Source organism: Peromyscus maniculatus, chromosome 10 (assembly GCF_049852395.1).
Source record: "Peromyscus maniculatus bairdii isolate BWxNUB_F1_BW_parent chromosome 10, HU_Pman_BW_mat_3.1, whole genome shotgun sequence".
Classification (NCBI taxonomy): domain Eukaryota; kingdom Metazoa; phylum Chordata; class Mammalia; order Rodentia; family Cricetidae; genus Peromyscus; species Peromyscus maniculatus.
Genome location: NC_134861.1, coordinates 99943496 through 99959295, shown reverse-complemented (window position 1 = coordinate 99959295; position 15800 = coordinate 99943496). Strand labels below are relative to the sequence as shown.

Genomic DNA, 15800 nt, shown 5'->3' with positions numbered 1-15800 from the left:
TTCTGTCACAGCCCTGAGACTGGGGTCTTATCTGTGACGTGTTTATGTTTCTCTGGGGAACCCTGGTTAATATAGGCATTTTAGCCATTTTGAAGTGTGCAGTTCAGTGATGTTTGTGTATTTACAGTGTTGTGCAACTAGGGTGATCATCAAAAAGAAGCCCCATGCCAGTAACTCCTCATTCCTCTATTCCCCAGGGTCTGCAGCTTCCAATCTGGTTTCTATTTCCATGGATTCACTGGTTCTGGGCATTTTGTTAAAATGTAAACATGCAGCTTTATAGCATTTTCTGTCTGGTGTGTTTTACTTCATGTGATGTCTCTGAGGTTCATCCATGTTGTATCACATGCCAATACATCTTCTCTTTTTATGACTAAATAGTCGTTTATAATTGCATGGGCAATGCTATATTTTAATTATTTCAAGTCACGTTTTAAAAGGGAGATTTTCATGTTGTCAATCTAATCTTTTTTTTTTTCTATCTGAAGATCACACATAGAGAATTTGAGTTGCTTCTACAAAATCCTACTAACTATAGTGTTTAAATTTATAATCAAGGTTTAAATGTTTGTAACACAACTGATACTCCCATTTCTACTTTTCCTGTTTGGGCTCTAATTTCTGCTTATTAGTGGTATTTTCAAAGTATTAATTAGAGGCAGAGTCATATATTAGTCTTACTGAAGATTAGAAACAGAAGAGCAGCAGCCGTTGATATAAACCCTTAGAATCCGACTGAATCATAAAATGGCTTAAGGAGTACAATCTTGACATTTTTAGGACCTTCCAGTTTTTGGTAATATTAGAAAACCCTTGGAGACACATTACAAAAGAGTTAGCTTGGAGCTTATCTATTTATATGGGAAACCAAACCTTTGCAATAGTTTCAAAATCTATTTCAAAATATTTCAAAATCTCAGCGTTAGCATCTCAGTCAAATATTCAAATGCTTCCCACATTTATCACATTGAGTAAACAAAAGGTATCATCGGCTCATTTTATAAAACACACATTGTTTAAATGCAATTGGTTTTTGTTTTGTTTTGTTTTGTTTTTTGAGACAGGATTTCTTTGTGTAGCTTTGCACCTTTCCTGGATCTTGCTCTGTAGCCCAGGCTGGCCTTGAACTCACAGAGATCCACCTGTCTCTACTTCCCGAGTGCTGGGATTAAAGGCATGTGCCACTACCGCCTGGCCTGCAAATTTTAAAAATATTTAAAAGTTGAAGTTCTTAAAATATATTTTGCAGTTAGGGAGGTAGCAAAAAAAATGAAGCTTATCTTAAATATGAGAATTTGACACAATGTGTAGAATAAAAGTTTGGCATAGAGTTGCCAAATGTTAAGTAGAACCTTATATTTTCCATTTTCAAATATAGGAAGAAAATATTTTAATTATTTGCTTGAAAGATAATTGACATCTCTTTTTTTTCTGTTACACAGTCACAAATTCTCAGGATTATAAATTATATAGTAGAATTTAAGTTGGTCTACGTGTATACACATATAGATTTGACCGGCCTCCTGTGCTTTTGTGGCTCAGAAAGGAATGTCTTATTTTAGTCATATAACTCGGAAATCAAATGGTGTGTGTTCAGTTTACACATTTCATTCTGAAGTTAAAGGCTGTTGCTGCCCTGGCCTTCACTTCTGTTTACCTGCAAAGAAATGTGCATAGCTCAACTTCCCATGGTGTAAGTCTTGTGCTTGTTCTTTCTTCTTATCTTTTTTCTTTTCAGTCATTAACAATTACTGAGAGAAGATTGTGTGTGTGTGTGTGTGTGTGTGTGTGTGTGTGTGTGTGTGTGTGTGTGTTTATTTGTATGTGTTGATGGGTCCTTGTGCCAGAAGAGGCATTCTGGTCTATCATTCTCCATTTATTTGTTTGAGGCAGGGTCTCTTCCTGAACTTAGGGCCTGTGTTTTCCCAGCTAGGCTGGGACATAGGAAACTCCCGTCTCTACCCTCCTTGGACCTGGGATACAGATATACTCAGGGCTTATGTGGAGGAAAGCGGTTAAAAGTAATGGGCTCTGGTGTTTCACTGGATACCTGACCTGAAGTAACTTAAGGGAGGGAACTGCCTCCCAGTTTGAGAGGCGACATCCATTGCGGCAGAAGTGTGAGGTGGTTGTTCATGAATTCTGTCAGGAAGAAAGAGCGGACAGGATGTGGGGCCAGGCTGCGAACTCTCCATTCCCAGTGGCCCACTTCTCCAGCAAGGCCCTGTTTACCTCACGAAGGTTCTAGAACGTTCTGAAACTTTCCCACCGGGCAGACTATTCAAACACAGGAGTCTGTGGGGAAACATTTCACATTCTAACCACAAAAGTAGCCATCTGAGTGCTTCTAAAAGGAAACTGAGGCATTTGGTCAAAGAAGATGATGTTTACTAGGAAATGCTGCCCAAACCGATAAACAACTTTGGAACTCCAGGTTACTCTTTCTCCGTCTTAAGAAAGATCGCATAACACCGAGACTCAAGCTCCTCTAGAACATTTCCTGAAAGCCATAACCTGACTGGATCAGATTGCCCTCCCAGACCAGGGATTGTTTTTGTTACATTTTCAAAGGAAACCAGAACACAGAATCCTTGAGGTTTTCCTAGGACCAGCACGAGTTTCCTAACCACTTTCAGGTTGATAGGGTTTCTGAGATGGTACTTTAGCCCCAGAGAATCCAAATGTCATCCTCCGATGTCACTGCCCGAATACCGCTGTATTTTGTGGTCTTTCTGTTACTAACTCTAAGGTGGTTACTCCAGCATCAGGCTATGTGGAGCTGGGTTCCTGCAAATCATCTTCTAGCGACCACCCCCACCAGTGACTCTGTTTACGTGACCGTGTTCTGTGTAGTCAGGACACGTAGGCTGTTACTGAGACTCTGCTGTCAAAATACTCATTTACTAGACAGATAGATAGAAAAACCATTTCATGCCGATTTTAAAAGTATGAATTGAAGCACACTGACATACTGCACATTATGTAGAGCACTGCTATCCATCAGTGTTGGCGACAGCACAGGTTAGACCAAGTGTGCTCATGAAGTGTGTCAGAGACGATTAAACAGATGACGAGAAATGGGCATTTCCTCTTCTGTCAGTGTGCAAATACCAAGCTCCTTCCGTTTCCTTACACTTCATTTCTAGCTGTTTCAATCCACCTCAATGCCAAGGTGCAAAACAGATTCTGTGCCTCCAAAGGACAGTGGAACATCTGGAAAAAAACCTCTTTATTTTGTTACCTAACCTTAAGAAGCACAATACATACTAAAGGTATTTTGGGTGTTTTACATATTTTATGTAACTGTGAAAGATAAACTTTTCACTTTTTATTTTTAATTAAAACATTACATGATTTCCCTCTTCCTGCCCTTCCCCCAACCCTTTTCATGCTCCCTACTCCCCCTCAAATCCATGGTCTCTTTTTCTGTATTGCTGTTTTGCATACACAAACACACACATACACACATACGTGTCCATTTAGTTCTGCTTGCATGTATGTGTTTTTATGGTTGGCTACTTGGTACCGGATAACCAGTTTGGCAACTCATCCCTCTGGAAGGCTGATGCTCCACCTCTCAGCAGTCATTGTTTATAGCTCTTCATCTAGGGGTGGGGCCCCATGAAAGTTCCCCCACTCATGTTGGGATGCCAACTGGTGATGCATCATTCTTCAGGGTGTGTTTAGGTAGCCATATTGCAGCAATTTCATGGGTGTCGTTTCCGTATGGTGTGTAGAAGATGGGATCTCACAGCAGATTTCCTGATCCTTCAGCTCTTGCAATCTTTCTGCCATGCTTGCTGAGCCTTGGGTGTAGGAACTGTATTGTAGTTTGATTGCTTGGGCTGGGTACCCCATGGATGTTTGTCTTTGGAATTGACCAGTTGTGGCTCCAGTTCATAGCCCAGCAGCCCCCAGTGCTTGTTTTGGTAGTTGGGATCTGTTTGTTTATCTCGACCCTGTTTTAAGGTTCAAGTTGTACTTGATAGTGAAATGTTCTCTTGATGAGGTGCCTTCCCTCTTTTGGCCAGAAAAATCAAGACAATATGACCTCATGACCATTATGGGAGTCACATTTCATTAATTTTATTGATGAAATTTATTTATGGTTCCTTGTATTCATTTTTTTAAACCCTTTTTGATCTCTTCCTAGATGTCTGGCCTTGCACTAGGCACAAGGCTGCAGAACTGAACATGATTCCATTTTTGCCCTTGAATGATTTACTCTGAGGGTTTCACAGTGAGACAGAGGAGCCAAACATCTGCAGTGTCCTGTGGAACGTTCCAGCTCTGCCTGAAGAGAGGGAAGGGTGTCTGGGGCGTCTGTCTGGGGACATGGCTGTTGTGTACTTTAAACCAGAAGCCTACATGACCTTGATATGTTAGTGACACAGTAGACTGTCTACACAGCCTATGCTTCATACTGAAGGACAACGGAAAAGTGTCCTTGGATTTGCTGTGACTGTAGCTTGCTGAAGGCCCCAGATGTATCCTCACAGCAGAGCGTACCTACACCAAGAGTCTCCCCGTTCTCTGCCCCTTTCCCTACAGTCGTTGAACCATAGGCTTCCCGGGAAGGGAGGTCCAGGGTCCCTGGACTCCCTGTGTGAAGCTCCCAGGACCCCTTCATAGGGTCATGACCTGTAGTTTCATAAATACTGTTCTGTTTATGTGCGTTCTAGTCCCTCACCCCCACCCCAAATTTAGCTCCCAGTATTTTTCCAGGGCATTCAAAACACAGAGCAGAAGAGGCAGACTTATTTCTGCATCAAATTGCAGACTTTAGGTTTTTTTCCTTTTGTGTTACTGTATTAGATTATTTTAAGACGCTCCCAGGGAATCCAGAGTCATGTCCTTGTTGGGGGAAGGGGTTAGTTGGGAATTCACTGACAATGTTCCTCTCAGCTCAGTAAGTGGCTTCAAGACAAACCACCAGAGAAAACTTGATGTCATGCCATCTGCCATGCAGTGTGAAGTCTTTGACTTCAGATCTTCCCTAGAGGGGGAGGATGGTCCCATAATTCCCTGGGATAGGGTGGGAACACTCAGAGGTTTGGATACCTTGAATTCAGGACCAACTAATTCTTTAGAAATTCTTGTTCTTTAGAAATTCAGAGTAAAATAATTTCTAAGAGACTTTTTTAAAAAACAATACTCTAAATCTACCCTTCTAAGAATGTTTTAAGGGATCTTTTTATACCAGTTCCCAAATGGTGGAGGGTAAGCATGACAATTACAATGTCAGCTGTCAGAGTTCCTCAGACTGAAAGACCCTTTAAAACATTCTAGCGTTGATTAGCTAAATACAGTTTCCTTTCCAAGCAATCAGGTACATATTTCAGAACCATTTGGGGAATCATAATTGAGTTCCTGAAAGTATTATTGCCCAAATATAAGTAAAATCTGAGTTCAGCCGTGGTCCCTTGATGTCTTGAAACAGTTATGTACCTCTGTCTCTCTGTGTAACATCCAAGTACCGGGAAGAGAAGATTCAGGGGGTTTCAGTCACCAACACTGTTGGTGATGCCTCCTCCTCTCTGCAGAGGGGACAAATGAGGGATGTCCAGAGCATCCCCTGATTTACAGATCTTGGTTAGAAGAACTGCTGGAGTTCTTATCTCTAGTATAATTTGATTATTGAATCATCCATTTCAGAACATTACTTGGTTTGGTTTTAGATAACAGAAGTCTCCTGGGATGAGTTTTAAATGACTTCATTGCTTCATGGGTCCACGTGGGGCTGGAGGCTAGTCTAAGACTCAGAAATGTTGGAAGAAAACCTCAGTGACACGTTAGCAAGATTGGACAACTGTTAGACTTACACATCAGTTACTGTTGCTTTGTTTTAACAAACCCTAGGAGTTGAGGGGTGGGGTCTTACTAATAAGAGATCCTTTGAAAACCTCTATGATAGGAATGTCTTGCATGTAGACTATGAATTCCAGGAAATTCAAAACAACTTTTCTATGGCATCTTTCCATAAAGAGTAAGTTTCATCTACCTGTAAATACATAGTTTATTTTCATAATGACTTACAGAATTTGAAAAAAATGTACATTGCATTTTCTTAGCAAGTGTAATCTTTAGAAAATGAAGAAGCCAGGTGGGCATTGGTCACATACCAGAAATCTCAATACTCAGGAGGCTGAGGCAGGAGGATTGTTGTATGTGAGTTCAAGGCCAGCCTGGACTACATAGTTTGACCTCCCCTCCCCCAAAGGAAGGAAGGTGGGAAGGAAAGGAAGGAAGGGAGGGAGGAAGGAAGGAAGGAAGGAAGGAAGGAAGGAAGGAAGGAAGGAAGGAAGGAAGGAAGGAAGGAAGGAGAAAGAAAACAGAGATGGTTTCTCCATCTCAGGAGTCAGGGACGTCATCCTTGTCCTCGTCTGACGAGTATGGATCAGGACACATCTCCCAAACAGGAGGCAAGAAATGTTCTTCCACTCCGAGGCTCCCTGAAGGTGTGCAGGGTCCCCAAGGATGCTCTCAGCTCTGCTTTGAGTCTCTGTATAAAACTGCATCTGGAATGTTTGTACACAGATGACCTCAGTGCAGGTAGGTGCTACAGAATGGATAGACCAGCTGGCATCCCTCCGTGTAGAGGATCAGGGAGGTGTGACAGACTAGAGTTGCTTGCACTTTCTCATGTCACTAGGATCATGGACCGTTCAGTGCGGTTTGACACACCTAAGAATAGAGCAGGAGCTCTGGGCTTCATGAAGAGTGAGTACAAAGTGAGGAGAGAACAGAAACTCTAGACACTAATCTGAGTTGTGACCTCTCAAAAGCAGACGCAACTGCCTTAGTTCAATAAGACAAAGCCTAATTGTCTCTGTTTTCTTCATTAGAATTTTCCTGCTCTTGTCCCCGCCCCCCTTCTAGGTGCGTTTCTTTCACATTGTTGCAAAGTTTTCTGTGCTGTGGCTATTTTGTGCGCATAGGAAGAGAGGGCCCATACTTTAGTGTGTTCTCAAATGCAGTGTGTACCAAAGATTATCAAACCCTGATTACAGAATTCTTTCACAGGAGCTTCTGCCAATCTGCTTAGCCTTCCCAGCTCACATCAGCCCCACATTGAGTTCCCTTTTGAAGCTCATAACACTCAGCTTTGTGTGTATTTTCCTGTGTGAATTGGTTAAAGAATTGAGGGTGAAGTCTTCAAACTACTGTTTGGTTTTCTTAGAGATTGTTGCATACTGCCTGTCAGATTTCTCCAAGGGATAGTCTTTGTTGCAGTTTGCCTCGGCTCTTTTCTCTAGACTACCAAGGATACTCTAACTATAAAAACTTTTTCAGGATTATTTTTTTTTTTATTTGTCGGATGGTAGCTTAAACCTTTGATCCCCCTGCCTCAGTCTCCCAAGTGCTGGATTACAGTTGTGCATTATTACCACATCTGGTTTGCAATTATTGTTATTTCTAAGCTATAAGTGATCCTAAAAGTTTTCATTTTTCTACCTTTTTGGTTTTCTTTTCTGTTTTTCAGCCTACAAGAAATTAGACAATTTAGCCAGGGGTCTTTCAGATGTTTGGCCTGTGTTCTCCTCACATTCTGAGGGGCTTTTATTTCTTCCTGCTTTTACTGGCTTCTGGTTGTCTGCATCCTCCCTTCTGTGAAGTTTACTCAGGTGGAGAAAAAGGGAGAGGAAGGCTTCTGAGAATTAGGTTAGCCTGGGCTCATGGGACTCTTTATGCCTGCCAAATGGGGGGGGGGGGGAAGCAGTATTGAGTATTTTTCTTTTAATTTCCCAACCATAGTGTGAATTCTTCTTTGCCAAATGGCTTTGGGACTTTGCCTGGGACATCTGTGCCAGAGTCAGAGATTCATCTTGGCCAGACATGGCCACATATTGAAGAAGGAGCCGTTTCCAGGAAAACTCAGAGCTAAGCTTCTTAGAAATCTTTCCTTGATTGTCGGAGCCAGGCCTCGACACTTAGACCATCTGGGAAACTTTGGACCCGAGCACCAATATCTGTTTCATAAATCATCTCATTTCATAAGCTTAAAAAGATTCTTGTTCATTTGAGATGTGTATTTGTTGATTTTATACATTTTGAGCTAAGCTTTTGCATATTTAGGAGCTTTAAGAGAAAGTGTATGCTTCAGGATTGGCTGCACAGGAGGGAAAGCCTTGATGTCCCTGGAGATGACAGTTGCTATTCTTTGGGCCTTAATGGTTCTCAGTGAGCCAACAGGGACACCCTGTGCGACCACTCGCTGTTAGGGAGATCCTGGGAAGCTTTGTAGTTTGCAAGTGCGGATGCTGTGGATGCTGCACCTCCTGCTCTCCCTCTTCATAGCGTGCTTTCCCCTGTCCCATGCATCTCTGCTTTCAGGGAGTGCTGCAGTCTCGATATCTGCCTCTGCTCTGCTTCAGTGGCATCTCTTGTTTCTAGTGGTTATCAATCTGTTTGTTTCTAGATGAAGACAGTGACTCCAGAGTGTGCTATGTGTCTGAACAACCAAGGGACACATTATTTTGCTGTAGCTGTGGCTGACATCACAGTTCATTTAGGACTTTGATTTGGTGCCGTGCTTACTCCAAGTCTAAAAATGGTCCTGTGTACAGAAATAGCTCCTGACAGTTTGAGAATTGCTTGAGTTTTTGTATTTTGCTGCAAATTAACTAGCTAAACCCCTTTGAACTTAGCCGTTTCTTCAGCCTCTTTTTTCATCATTTGGGTTACATCTACATTTACAGATTGACCACAGTGAGTGTTGCTGCCTGCAGCACACTGAAAACAGTACTCAATTCAAGATGCATCGTTTTTGTGTAGTCTGTTTTGGAAATTAAGACAGACACACTCAATAGTTAGCAAGTAATACTATTATTAAATTATTAGTAAATGTGCTGTGGGAATCTGCTGGAGTCCAGCTCCGACCTGTTCCCACCTTTCAGAGGGTTCTTAGGTAGAGGAGAGAGGAATGAGGAAATATTAGGTAGAAAGATAGAAAGAGAAGATAAGAAAGAGAGACACAAGATAGTTTCAGGAGGGCCCTGGGTCAATACCCAACAGCCCAGAGCTTTATTCAAAAGGGCTTTTTTTATAATATGCCAAGGGGAGAGGCAAAAGACCTCCCCCTTCCAAGATCAAAGCACACCATACAGCCAAGTATAGACCCTTCAAAATACCTGGTAAACACGCCCATGGCCAAATCGTCCTATTATGTAGCCCTGCTGGGTTAAACAAGCTCAGATTCTCTGACCTTGAGTGAGGTCTCACTAGGAAGCCTCTGTGGGCCACCACAATATGCAAACAATTTGTAGAGTAACATGATTTGCAGCATCAAGAAATGGAGAATTGAAATATTCTACTGGCATTTAGAATGTGCTTACTATAAGCTAAGGCATGGGCTATGGAAAATAAGAAAAGCTTGGCGCTTTATTTATCCATAGCTTGGGCACTCAAACAATACACAACATTGGTTCTTGGTTGTCCCTTGAAAGAGGGCAGAGACGAAAGTATGTCAGCAGCCACGGAGAAGATTCAAGCAGTCGCGTTTTTATGCTGTGCTCTGGTGGGGGTACTAACTCAGATGTGTGCAGGGGCCATCGGAGGCCAGAGGAGGGCACTGGATCCTCTGGAGCGCAGCTACAGGGGGTGGAGAGCTGCCACACCACGTAGGTGCTGGGAACCACGCTCTGGTTCTCTGCAGGAGCAGTAAGTGCCGCTAACCACTGAGCCGTCTCTAGCACCTCAGTTTTCTTTTCCCCAGAGGCTGTATATCATCACTGTTTATTCTGTCTGATCTCTGGGCTTCCTGTCTTTGGAAATCCCCTTTGTGCTAGCAGCAGCAGGAGGAAGGCAGCTCCCCAGGCAGCCCCTCTGCCCTCTCAGCAGGTTCCTTTGGCAGAGCTCACCTGACTTTGTAGAGATTGGATGTCACCTGGGAGAGAAGAAAGTCCCTTCTGCATGGGCCCAGGGGAGGAACTCGCCCCTGGAGGATTCTGTTCTGTGATTTCAGCTTAGTTTTCTGGGTTGGAGGATAAGGAATCCCGGAGGGAAGGTAATTGTTATTCCGGTGTTACCAGTTTGGGGTAAACGAATGCGTGGTGTTTACTTTGTTCCATCCTTTGTGGGCGAGCCATGCTTTAGTTTAGATTAGTGGGACTGGCTATATGACACAGCCCCTAGGTAGTCAAACAGTGGCTGGGCACCAGCAGCTCTTAGCTCAACCTTGTATGGCGTCATATGCATGGATTTGTGCCGTCTCGTGGCACTCCTGGCAGTGAGTTGTGAAGGGTCTGGGTGCTGTGGGTGCTGGGAAGGCAGTGCTAAGCTCTCTCCTGGCTTTCTGTTGCCTCCTAGGTTACGCTGCATCTGAACCCCATTTCCACAGTGCACATTCACCACAAGCCTGTTGTGTTCCTGCTCAACTCCCCACAGCCCCTGGTCTGGCACGTGAAGGCAGAGAGACTGGCCACCAGCGTCCCAAGAGTTTTCTTGGTAAGTGCTCAACACCCTTTCCTGAGATGCTCCCAGTGCAAGGTCATAATGACTCTCAGTTTTTGCAAGACTTTTTGTTCCTTAGGGCAATATTTTGCTATGTAACTGAGACTGGATTCCAACACTCAGTTCTTCTGTCTTGGAGTCCTGAGTGCTGGGATTATAGTTGTGTATAGCATGCCCAGTTTGCCAAGCTTTTTGAAAAAACAATTCTTTTCATTAAAGTGATACCAAAGGGTGGTGCACTTTTGTGTGTGTGTGTGCGTGCGCGCGCGCGCGCGTGTGTGTGTGTGTGTGTGTGTGTGTGTGTGTGTGTGTGTATTTGGATGGCATAGGAAAGAATTCACAGAAAGCAGATGCCAGCATGTGTTCTGTGGAGGCTGAGTCGGGTCTCGTTTGCACAGTGGTGCAGGACTCGATGTCATACTCTGTGTGGCCTAAGTCTTGGTGTCCCCTTCCGCCTTGTGGCATTAAGAGTACTATCAAAGCTGTAAATGGCCTTTGGTGTGTGGTCTCTGGCCACAAAATAAATACACACAGGCCCATTTCTGTTTGTATATAACTCAGGCCTAATTTCTGATATGAGGAACTGTTTGTTGACAAAGTGACACACTGTGCTCCAAGCATGAAGTCATTTGTATTTTATTTTTTAAAAAAGCTGGAGCCCAGCTCTTGCAGACTGGTCCAAATATTACCTACTATTTGTAAATCATGTCCCTTGGAGTCTGCCAGAACATTCGACTTTGCTAGTTGTGGAGAAATAGATGGGTTGTTGGGATGAAATGTTTGGGGTGTGATATCATGTCTGATGAGCAGCCATGCTGCAGCTCGGGGGTAATCTCTCACAGTCAGTGTGGAGGCCTCATGCTGTCCTGACTGCAGAGCCCCAGGCTCCCCAGACCTTACCTGTAAGCAGAGACCTCTTGCCCAATGGACCAACTTTGCCACTCTAGTACAGTCTGTGGTTTCTTGTCACTTGCATTTGAAGGACATTTTTAACCACATGAGGGTATCTGCCGAATCAAGTGAGGATCCATATAGAATAGGTGTGTAAAATAGGAGAGTGGGTAGCTCTTATCTGTAGTAAAATGCTAATTATTAAATACATATGGAAGAAATGATGGAGTTAGAATATCATTTTGCAACCATCATGGTGTAAATTGATCAGACAAGAATCTTTAACAGATGTTAGGTCCAATGTTACTGATGTTACTGAAAGAGGAGAGATTTTGACAGTATGTTCAGATACTCTTGAAATACTTTTCCCACAAATTATATTTATTAATTAGAGAAGAAAATTGCAACTATAGACACTGGGGAATCCTCAAGAGTGCTTTAAGTAAGTGATCAGAATTAACGACACCATCATGGAGCAGATAGACACTGTATGTCTGTAAATGAGAAAGAACAAAGCATCCCTCATGTCTTAGTCAGGGTTAATATTGCTGTGATGAAACACCATGACCAAAGCAACATGAGGAGGAAAGAGTTTATTTGGTTTACACTGCCATATCACTGTTCATCATCAAAGGAAGTCAGGACAGGAACTTAAACAGGACAGAAACATGGAGGCAGGAGCTGATGCACAGACCATGGAGGGGTGTTGTTTACTGCTTGCTCCCCATAGCTTGCTTAGCCTGCTTTCTTATAGAACCCAGGATCCCTAGCCTAGGGATGGCATCACCTATAATGGGCTTGGCCCTCACCCATCAATCACTGGTTAAGAAAATTCCCTATAGCTAGATCTTCTGGAACATTTTCTCCATTGTGGTTCCATCCTTTTAGATAACTCTAGATTGAGTCAAGTTGGCCTGAAATCAGCCAGCACACCTTATGTTTCGATACTGCCAGAAACGTGTGTCGTCTGGATCTAATAATGATGAAACATTGGACAGAACCAAATGGAGCAATATCCTATAGAACTAGCCAGTTCTCTAAAAAGTGAGTCTTACAGGGTTGAAGAGATGGCTCTGAGGTTCAGAACACTGGCTGCTGTTCAATTCCCAGTACCCATGTTAACTCCAGTCCCAGGGAACCTGATGTCTTCATCTGATCTTCATGGGCACCAGACATGCATGTGGTACATAGACATGCATTGGGGTAAAACAATCATCACACATAAAATAAAATAAAACAATTTTTAAAAAACTTTTCTAAAAAAGTGAGTCACACAATCCCAGGAAAAAAATATACAGAATCTAGCCAATAATATATGTCTATATGTAAACCAAGGTACATGTGGTACAGTATAACATCTAGGAAAGAGAGGGGAAAAAAGACTGCATATCGAGATGAGGAAGGACTGAATGCAGATAATGATGGCAGTTATGAATGAGGATATAAAGTTAATTGGTTTTCTGGTTCTAATGCTGCCATGGAGTTTTTGTTTTTCATCGTGTGTAGGTGCATAAGCATAGACTTGATAGTGAGGGTGTAAGGTCCTATGTGGAGCTCCATGGCTTCAGAATCACCATTCAAACTGCATAGAAGTTCTTTGAGATGTATAGACAATGTGTCTGATTAATTTTTGTCTTTGAATTTTTTTTTTAGCTTGCAAGGCTTTTTCTTATAATAAAGTTTATAAAATTTAAAAAATATTTTTAAAAAGTGAATCATGAAAAGCCAAGAAAGACTGGAGACCATCCTAGGCTGAATAAAACAAACAAAAAAGAACCAGGTGATCTTGCTGCGGGGTAGGTTGGGCACGGCAGGTGAAGTTAGAACTCAGCTCGTTGACTCAAGTATCAACCCTTATTTCTTGTCTTTGATAGCTGCACTGTAGTAAGGAGATGCCCTTCCTCAGGAACAGGCTTGGTGGTAAGGGGTAAACAGTTTGGAGAAAGTCCACGTGGGCTGTGAAAAGCTGTGGCTCTAGTCAGAGAAAACTGGAGTCTTCTGTAGGATGCTTACCATTCTGCTGTACATTTAAAGCAATTTCAAAAGGAAGCATTTGACATCGCTATCATCTTATTTATTTATTTGTTTGTTTGTTTTCAAGACAGGGTTTCTCTGTGTAGTTTTGGTGCCTGTCCTGAATCTCTCTCTGTAGACCAGGCTGACCTCGAACTCACAGAGATCTACATGGCTCTGTCTCCCGAGTACTGGGATTAAAGGCATGCGCCACCACTGCCCAACTTCATCTTATCTTCTATCATCCATCTATCTATCTATCTATCTATCTATCTATCTATCTATCTATCTATCTATCTTTCTTTCTTTCTATCTATCTGCCTGCCTGTCTGCTGTCTGTCTATCTGTCTATCTATACATACATCTATCTATCCATCCATACATATATATGGTGAAATATTGAGAGGTTAATTTGTGCCTTGACATTAGAAATGTCTAGTTTATTTTACATGTTATGCACACCATAGGAAGCATGTGATAGTAAGAGAACAGCCTGTGGGAGTCGTTCCATTTTGCTCCTTCCTCTGTGCGGTCCCGGGGATTGGCTCAGGTCACAAGTGTGGTGGAAGATGCTCTTACTCACTGAGCCAGCTTACCAGACCTAACTGTGCCTTTTTGTGGAGACAAGAGCTCACTGTGTACATTTTGTAGACCAAGGTGGTCTTGAACTCACAGGGATTTTAGTCCTCTGCCTCCTGAGTGCTGACATTAAAGGCATGCACCATCACCATGTCTGGCAGCTTTTTAAAAAAGACTTAAAAATCTTGCTGTTTCACATTTAGAGGACTAGAGCCATGGTAATTAGTGGCTGCTGTTGATATTATTACTTTGATTTAGTACCCAGTGCCTTTCAGGAGTCGCACCAAGGGCTTTAAATACTTTATCTCATTTTTTTCTTACTATAGCCCCAGGGTAACTCCTTTCTACAGATGATTTAGAGGCTTAACTCTGGCCCAAATCACTAGGCTAATTTCTGGCAGGGCTTGGATTGAAACCTAAGTTAGGAGGACCACTCTACAGCACATGTGCTGAGTTTCTGCCTTCATACTCAGTCACACCAGCCCTCTGTAATTAAACGTATTTGTGATAGGCAGAAGGCTCTTACAAAGTCATATACACATTTACTCTGCATACAGTGGTCCAGTGCTGTAGAAACTACCCATGCATAGCTGATCAATTTAAAAAACTCTAAGCCGAGGTTGGTGGCACAGGCCTGTAATCCCAGCTACTCTGGAGGCTGAGGCAGGAGAATCACAAATACTCAGCTATTTAGTAAAGCCAAAGCTGGTTTGGTCAACTTAGGCCCTTTCTCAAACTTTCTGAAAAGGGGAAAGAGAGCCCTTGGTTAGGTGGAACACTTACACAGCAGGCATAAGGCCCTGTGTTCGATTCCCAGAACCAAAGGAACAATTTCAAATCCAATTCTTGCACTTAGCACCTTTCAGGTCCTTGGGAGTTTCTGGAAAGCAGTTACCACCACGGTAGCCAGGATGACAGCAGATGACGTGGTGAACAGAGGCTCTGCCTAGACAGCTGTGGTCCAGGCAGTAATTGAGAAGATCAGTCTCTGCAGACCTGACTTTTCCCGGCTGTAATTTGGGGTAATGGCAGTCGTACACTGTAGAAGCAAACACTATCTTGATGTGAGGAAGTAGCATATAAAATGTTGAGTGCAGCCCCGCCACTGCTAAGTTCACTAACATTTGCTGTTTCTGCTGTAATCGTCAGAGCAGTGAGTACTTGGGAAAGATGTTAAACGAACATTGGACAGTGTGAAGTAACTGTTGGATGGCTCCGGATTTAAAGTTCCATTTCTCTGGGCTGTGGGTTCCATGCACACTGTGGCCACACACACTGCAGTTTGCTTACTGTTGTTGGATTCTGTGGTCGGCCACTCTGCGAGATTTAAAGGAAATTATCTTTGTTATTATTTATTTACTTTGTGAGCTGTAAGAACTCCATTTGACTATTAGTTGAAAATACACTAATGAAGAAGATAATTTTAGTATACGACTTAAAACACCAACCTTATTTAGAGTTAATTCCATGTAAGGACATTTCAGAGGGAGAGGCAGCTGTGGGACAAGTTACTAATTGAAATCCCTGGACACTCAAGCTCTGCTTCCTTTGGCCTTCTGTCTGCTCATTCTCCATGGCTTGGGTAGTCGGCAGACATCCGGTGCTCAGCCAGATCAGGGTACCACAGGTGGTTTGAGCTGGCTTATAAGCTGTGAAACCCCCCTTCTCCCCAGTGCCTGTAATGAGTTAGGGTCCCTCCTCCATATCACAATCTTTGTGATGATAGAAAACCAAGGGTTCAGTCTGTCTGAACATGAAGTGTTTCTCCAAGCACTCGAGTAGCCCAGAGGCTCCATAGAAACTGAGACCTCAGTGGGCCAAGAACTGCCTTGGAGAGAGGATGATCCCTTGACCCTCAGTCCAAG

The 15800-nt window shown here is 42.9% G+C and overlaps 1 protein-coding gene across 1 annotated transcript in view; it reads left to right on the top strand.

The window, feature by feature from the left end:
- Tgfbr3 (transforming growth factor beta receptor 3) overlaps window positions 1-15800 on the top strand; it is a 184029-nt gene that overhangs the window by 100349 nt on the left and 67880 nt on the right. Inside the window, exon 4 of the mRNA XM_006985830.4 lies at window positions 10309-10446. Within this exon, the coding sequence (XP_006985892.2) occupies window positions 10309-10446 (138 nt within the window). The remainder of the gene's footprint in view (window positions 1-10308; window positions 10447-15800) is intronic.